The sequence below is a fragment of the Apaloderma vittatum genome, unplaced genomic scaffold, assembly GCF_000703405.1.
Source record: "Apaloderma vittatum isolate BGI_N311 unplaced genomic scaffold, ASM70340v1 scaffold44257, whole genome shotgun sequence".
Lineage (NCBI taxonomy): Eukaryota > Metazoa > Chordata > Aves > Trogoniformes > Trogonidae > Apaloderma > Apaloderma vittatum.
Genome location: NW_009727517.1, coordinates 1523 through 9738, shown reverse-complemented (window position 1 = coordinate 9738; position 8216 = coordinate 1523). Strand labels below are relative to the sequence as shown.

Sequence of the window (8216 nt, the reverse complement as noted above, 5' to 3'; positions counted from 1 at the left end):
GAGAAGGACTAAATAAGATTTTATGTCAGATGCAGTGAATGGATTCAATATATCACCATGTATAACTGGAACAGAAGGTAGGTAAGGATGGGAAGCTTTGTTCACTACTATGATACTAAAATAAATAAATATTTCATAAATACTGTAAAACTACTTATAGTATTGCTAAGTTACAGTACTATTAATGTACTTTATGTCTATATTTTACACAAATATTTCTTTAGAAAGTGTACTGAAAGTCAAAATTTACAAAATTTCAGATTATTAAGAGGATACTACTTACACTAATACAGGTTTTCCTGATATCTTAGGGCTGTTCAGAACTTCTGTCATGGTTTGCTTTGTTTCTTCCATTCTTGCAATATCACTGGAATCCACAACAAATATTACACCATAGGACTCAGCATAGTAATTTCTCCATATATTTCGAATTCTTTTTCCACCTCCTAAATCAAAGATGGTGACTTCAAAGCGGCCCTGCTTAAGGTCAATCTTGGAAAATCCAACTGTTGGAGCCACATCTTCAGGAGACTCTGTCAGAGTTTAAAGAAGAAAGCCTTCAGTAAAAAGTGTCCTTAGCTATTTAAAGAGAATTTTATATTGTGATTTGTGTAGCAAAACTTATATTTTAAAAACATGAAGCAAACCTTTGCTGTTAAGTGACACCATATGGCTAACCACATATTTTTTACATTAAGATTTTCCCTCTCCTCAGGTAATATCTAATTAACGCATTAATCTCTCAAACAGTTAGTTTGCATTAATTCAGACAGGAGCACCAGAGGGTTAAAAGCCAAAAATGCAATGTTAAATATTAAACACCACAGTTAAATTGCAGTGCTGTTCAGTGTATGGCAGATTTTACTTTCTCCCTCACCACCAATGCTCCCATCTGAACAGTTATACAGCATTTGCATGGTACTAATCCAAGTTAGAGAAAGAAAACAAACAAAACACTGTGTTCATTATGACCTGGGAAGCCTTGTGTTCTGCCAAAATTATTCTTTATCCCTCATGGTTGCCAAAACAGCTTCAGAGGTTCAAACCAAGGGCTGAGATGAAGTGACTGAAACCATGTTCTGAGAGTACACTACTGGAGTCCCTTTGGTCAAGATCAAGCTCTGGCCTTATTTAGCTTATTTTTATTTTCTGGGGTTTAGTTTACCATGCAATGTGCTAAAAAAAAAGAAAAAATATAGCTCTATTATTTAATACTTTTGCTTGCTCTCTCCCTTTCCGGAGGACAAAGGAAAGCCTGTAACATCACTAAGCTGTTTCTGCAGGGGTGAGTTAAATGGATATCTGCAACTGTTTTATGTAGCTTGGTAGCGTAAGGCAGGCCAAACATGTAAAACTCAGCTTGTTGAGAGGAAGAAATGAAGGCATGGTCAAAAGCATTGAGCTTTGAAGAGCAGCACAGAAGCTAAATCGCCACCAGCCTTGTGCTGCCACGTTCCTTTTTTGAAAGAATCCTTCACACACAGCCGAGATGGGGATTTAGGACAGTTCAAAGCAAGACTCCAGCAAGAGAAAGGTCCAGGATCCCCATTTGTGGAAGCTATAAGCTCCAAAACCCAGTAGACTTTATTTTGAAGAACATTTTGCACTGTAAGCTGTAAGAACGTGCTCTTGCAAGACAGAATAATGTGAACATGTGGGTGAAAGTTATTGATGCTGTTGAATGTAAGGGGATATTGCTGAAACATCTGCTCCTATTGCACAGTAAGCTCTCCAATAATAAACAGTCTTCAATGTAGAAACAGGGTCTGCCAAAGCCAAATAAGCTGCAGATCCATTTTGGCAAATATGACTTTGGTCAGCACACTGATTCGCCTAGGTTTAAGAGTCCTAAAAACTGAAATATATTTGGGTTCTGCCAAAACCCAGCACTCAAAACCGCAGTTTCCTCCTATAGGCTGCACAACAAGGTAAAACTATCTGTTTCATCAACGCTGAAGACTAAATGGAAGTTATAATCTTAGCAAGCCCTGCTAAGGATAAAAAAAAAATCATGGCTTTCTAAGGTAAGCACTAGTCAAGCACTGGGAAACAGTCATCTAAGTCAGAACTATCTTTTCCTGGAGTTTGCCTTTAAAAATACCCATCTTTACTCCTTTTTCCCCCAAAAAATAACAGACTTTTAGAAATAAATGTCACATTTAGCTGATAAAGGTATTAAAGTTGATTTTCAAACAGAATCAAAGGCTAAATAACAAAGCACTCATGTTTTCAGGACAAAAACTCAAGAACATAAACGAGAGAATATTCGTAACTTTATCCACACTGTACCAAGTCCATGAGCTTTCATAACACGCTTAAACAGAAAGTCAAGGTGGAGTCTCCAAGTCTGCCAACAACTCGTTATTACCCAAGATAAAAGCTCTTTAGAAAGACAGTCCCACAAGGGGAAAAAAACCCAACCAAACAGAAAAACCCAAACCAAATACATAGAAAATTTTTAGTTTTGTAACCACAGGTTTTATTTCAAATTACATCCTACTTCCATGTGTCACCGGATGGTACAAAGTACCCTCTCTAAAAATCAAGTGTCTCTTACTGAACTAAGTGAGTAGAAAATTGCTAGTGCTATTCTGGTGGTAAATAATGACATAATATATGTATCACTAGAAGCATCCTTTATGTTATATACACTCACACACAATTTCCTTCTTTTGAACCTTTTCCTCATTATACATACTTATAACGCTGATTTTTATATAAAGTTTACTGATATACGTGTGTTACTGGGTGGTCACCTGAAAGAAATCTCAATACATGCATGAACAGAAAAATTTAAAAAATCAGGTCCATTGATTTAGCTAACACATACTAAGATACAAAAACATCATTAATTAGAATGTTTTTATCACTGCATTAATGCAAAATAATTATTAATTAGAATATGGTCTACAGCCTTCAGAGTTTTTGTCCTATGCTTACTTTCACTTAAAGCAACTCATAAAGAGTGACAACTTGCTTGTAGCTACAATGTTCCTTCAGCTATTTACTGAGCTACTGAAAAAAAGAAACTTTACTGTAGTCCAAAACTACACTATTATGCTCATGAAATTTAAGCAAGAATCCAGAATAGATTTTGTGGCAATTTAGCATTCTGCACAATTAATAACAGTGGTCAGCTCAAGGCACAAAGGCCCCAAGGCACTCTGAACAAAGGTGGTCTTTGTGTCGCCAGAATAATTAAACACCTCTGCGGATTGATTTTTTTTGTCAGTCTCGGTGGACTAAGGGCTGTAACTCTGCATGGTACAACATGTTAAGAGGCAGCTCTCTCCATGCTATCTACCTTGCCTCTACACCACACTTCTACCTTTGCAAAAGATGCAGCAGAATAGTGGCAACTTTGAGCTACTGCTGCCTTGGTCTATGTTAGCTCAACCTGACGTTAAGTGCAGTAGCCAAGGAGCAAATGCAGAGCTCGCTCCCCCACGTCTCCTGAGCAGACAGCACATGGCTGGGAACATCTACTCTTTAAGTCAACCTAGCACAACTTAGCAGCTATCAAAAAGCATGATCTTTAGGTTTCAGAGGTAACACCCCTTAATTTTTCTCATCTGCATGTCTTCACACCATGGGGCCTGTGACTTGTTCACTTTGGCAATCACCCTTGTACCACTTCTGGTGGTACACATCACCAAAATTTTTTTTCAGCAATATGGGAGGCAGAGATAAATTAAGAGATGAAGCAATACTTTTTAGATTAAAACAATGGAAAACTAGTAGTTACTCTCTCCCTTTCACTGCTCCATTCAGATGAAAAACAAATTAATCACTTACCTCCTTGAATTCCTCGGACTGTAGCAGTTTTGCCAGCATTATCAAGACCCACCATTATTAGTGTCACCTTCCTCCATAATGAGAAAAAAGAAAGAAATATATTTCAAAACGTTTTTCCCCTCTCGCTAGACATAACTTATTAAGTTTTTTAATACATAGAAAATTTATCACAAAGTAGTAGAAATAACAGGAGCCAAAATACCAAGTAGCAGGCATTATTACAATTGTGTATCTGGTGTTCAATAACTCAAACCATCTGACTAGACAAAACAGCAGAACAAAGTATGAAACGAGAAGTCTAACACTGTGCTGTAAGTTTCACACGGGACAATGACAACTTGTATTTTCCTGTTACCTTATTTATTTATTTTTAATATGGTTCTGTAAATCATCATATTTTTTGAGTGCGGTCATGGTCTCTTCACAATTTCTGTAATTTCATTTCCAGTTCCCTATATTTTTACCATCTCTGCCTCAAAGTTGTGCCTATACTAGAAATTTATTTCCACCTCAATCAGCGCATCTGAACAACACTATACAGTACACAACATTTATGTAGACGACATCAGATGTTGTAAGTGGTACTGGTACTCAGTGTACCTTTGTTTCAAGCAGGAGCATTCTGGCCTGCAAATACGCAAACCAGTCACGCTGAGTATGTACAATATATTAGCAAGCTAATATACAAATCAGAATTTATACCAGGGCAGGATTTTAAGCAAAGCAATAGGAAGAACATATTTTTGTGTATACCTCATTTGTTCCTCCTCTTTGCAAAGACTCAGAGGAGTCAAAGGAGGTATAATTTATGCAAGTTCTTAAAGAGCCAAAACCTCGGAGGAAAGAACCGAAAAATGAACAGTAGGATCACAGTAAATTAAGCTACAACAATAAGCTAAAATCAGAACAGCTATGAACATTTGTAAACTCACACTTGTCTGTAATACATTGGTGGTGTCAGAAAGCTATTCAATCCATTATAGTTCTCTGAACATCATATCTTCTGTAAAACCTGAACTATGTAGTACTGAAGAAAAGAGCAAACCCTCCTAATGAGTGTGAAGTGTAAGTAAGTGTGGTGTACTCTTTATTTCCCTTCACCATAGCTTGTAAATAGTTTGAAACAAGCTATGAATTGCATGTGCATCTCTGCTAATTGGAGAGGAAAGGATGCACAATGTCAAAGGAATAGAAACAAAAGAGAAGGCATCACTAGGCTACCCACAAAATACTTAGATGATAGCAAGAAAACTAGTATTATACTGGAGCTACAGTCTACTCTTCACAAAGTGTTTTAACCCATTACACTTCAGGATATCAAAATGCAAAACCAAAATCTTTAAGATAAAAACTAAATAAACCTCACACAAACATTCTAGCACCAGCCCACAATGCTCAGCTTGAGAAGATACTACGAGAGGGACAGTATTTTGAACTTTATACTTTCCTGAAGTCAGAAACAAAGTACCTGAAATAGAGAAAATTAACACGTAATTAAGCTCAGAGGAAGTACTGATACTCTCGGTGAGGAAAAGAAAAAAAAAGGAAAAAAAGTTTAGATTTTGTCTTGGAATAAAAAAAATATGCAAAACAACCTTCTATAGCAAATAAAGTAGAACACAGGTGAGAGGACATGAAATATACAGTTCTGGAAGATCAGCACACAAATGTAAAATACTTTTACATGTTTACCTAACAGGTTCCTGCCACCGTTTTAACCAGCTGCAGCAATTGGCCATTAGACTGAACATCCCTCTTCACTATAGCCATCCAGAGCCACGAACGTCACAGAAACAATGTTGACAGGCCAGGACAACCCAAGAAGACTGGGAGAGAGACTACAGAGGCCCAGATGTTGTCTTGTCACTGCCAGTAAGGAGGGAAGAAAAAATAATAAGAAAAGGCATAGTTAGCCCCTATGTGCAACCAAGGCAAGCCATCTACCTAGCAGCACCTCTCTATTCAGACTGTGTCACAGTCAGCCCCATCACAGTCTCATTGTGTCTTTCGCTTATCCATCCTTTCACACTTCATCTGCCCACATTTTATATATCTGGGCAGCAACAACACAGTACTCACACAAAATAATAATGCACGACCACCACACATAAGGAAACTTGCAAGTTAGAGCAGTCAAGTCATGGAATTCCAGTGCTTGCTTGCCGACACAACCCACAGCTCTGCTGACTGATAGATTTCAAGCATGAGTAAGGCTTATAAGAATGTAACAGGATAAGACATTTAAAGCAAACAAAGAATCTCCTATCTGTTAAGTATATTCATTTAACTGCCAATTTCTTTTACACAAAAAGATCCCACAACAATGAAATTGGGTTCTCTAATGAGCACTTTGAGGAAGTGGCAACTTAATATCTATTAACTGTCACTAAATTAAATAGAAATATCAAGTACTTCCTTGATTTTACAATCTCACTTTCTACTTTTCAAGCAGGAGAAAGAAATAGTCCTTTTTGTGATGTTGCTCTGTGGATCAAACAACAGAGAATAACTGTGTGATCATGTGTGTGTGTTTATTTCTTTGTATGCACACTTAGCTATGAAACAAGAAAGCTTATACAAGCCATGCAGTTAAGTGCACAAAGACGCAAAAGCTTTAAAACTCCCTTAGTTATTCAGCTACAATAATCCTATTGTGAACAGCAGTACTTGTCTACCTAAAGGCCTTTCATTGGGGAGCTTTGGGCAATTTTACTTCAGGAGTTCAACTCCACAGGGGAACATCCAGGATGAGGTACTGAATCTGGTTGTTATTTTCTTCAAAGCAGCCAGTATGATACTGTGCTGTGTATTTCTGGCTAAATCACTGCTGATAACACTTTGGCTATTACTGGACAGTGCTGGCACAGCACTGAGGCTTTCTCTCTTTCCCACTCGGCCCTGCAGCCAGAGGGCTGGGGTGGGCCAAAGGTTGGGAGTGGGAGGAACACAGCCAGGACGGCTGGCCCCAAGCGACAGGAGGGATATTCCATACCATATGATGTCATGCTCAGCAAAACACAGCTCAGGGAAAAGACGAGGAAAGGCAAATGCTCACGGTCTTCTCATCTTCCTTCTGTTTTCTCCCTATCCCATGGGAGAGAGAAGTGAGCAAGTTACTGGGTGCGTGGCAAACCAAAGGAGGCTGAGCCTTGTGAGGAACCGAGCGAGTCTGGCAGTGACTCAACCCAAGTGGGTTCTGGCACCCAACAGTCCAACATGCCACTTCATCTGCCCGGGATGACCACCTCCAGAAACAGGGCCTGAGTCATGAACTACTCTTATTTGGGGAAGGGGAGGGAGGGCTATGGAACAGAGGAATAATATCCGTGCCTGTGTCATGGGCCATGGGATGGTCATTAATGAGAGCAACCTCCCTTCCAGAGACTAACACAACCCTTGCAGAAGAAATGGGCACTATCACACCTCAGCTCACAGGCTCATAGCACCTTAACTCCCACTGTGATCCGAGGCTTAAGCTAAAAAAACTACTGGATTAATATCAGAGCAGTTGAGAAGCAGACAGATATTCCCTACTGCTAAGTTGCCTCAATGAGCAGATAAATATAGTAGTGACACTCTGAAGAACCATAGCAAATTAGGGGGCCAGTTAGCTGAGTCAGTTGAGCATGGCTCTAACAATGCTAAGGTCACGGGTTTGATTCCCGTTCGGTCCCCATGTGTTGCCTGATCTAGTCGAGAGGTGGCGTCCCTGGCGACCGGGAGGCTGGATTAAAATGATCTCTAAGGTCCCTTCCAGCTTAGGCCATTCTATGATTCTAAATTTCCTAAAGCCTGTTTCTCAAAATCCCTTTTTTTTATTTCCTAAACTAAGAAATTCTTCTCATATTTCAAATGATAATTAACCTCAAATTAAAGTAATTTCAGATTATGCAAAAAAATGAACAATTAAAGATTATAACAATTTTCCAAAATTGTCATCTTCCCAATCTAGATCAATAAAAGCAGAAAAAAATGAGGAACTACTCTTAACAACCATATTTTGTCCCAAATAAACTATGATGACTTATACAGCTTAGAACTGAGAACTCTTCCTCATCTTATGAAGCTGCTATATTCAAGGATGCCTTTGTGTGGATCTGCCATCATTCGGTGTCAGAAACAGGTCAAATTTCTTCCAGAGCAGAGACAGCAGATACACTTCAAATATTTGTATTTCATTACACAAGAGCACCTGAGAACAGCTTCCACACAGGACAGCTTAGTGTATGCAGAACAGAGAAGTTCCTAAAAAGCAGAGTAAGATGATTAGAACTATTAGAAGTATTAAAATAGGGATCTGCAGAATCTAAAATAAATAAATAAAATAATAAAACCTCCCTCACATGTAATGGAGAATGACGTCTGAATCCACAAGTATACCAACAAAGCTAACTTTAAGAATGTAGCTACTCCAATTTCTA

The 8216-nt window shown here is 38.5% G+C and overlaps 1 protein-coding gene across 1 annotated transcript; it reads right to left on the bottom strand.

Annotated features, from left to right (window-relative positions):
* Positions 1–279: 279 nt before the first annotated feature.
* On the bottom strand, positions 280–5661 carry LOC104277135 (ADP-ribosylation factor-like protein 13B). The gene is made up of 3 exons (XM_009873688.1): positions 5488–5661; positions 3796–3866; positions 280–533 (listed from the first exon to the last, which is right to left on the bottom strand). The coding sequence occupies exons 1-3, from the start codon at positions 5544–5546 to the stop codon at positions 280–282; spliced, it is 384 nt and encodes a 127-aa protein (XP_009871990.1). The 5' UTR covers positions 5547–5661.
* Positions 5662–8216: the final 2555 nt, after the last annotated feature.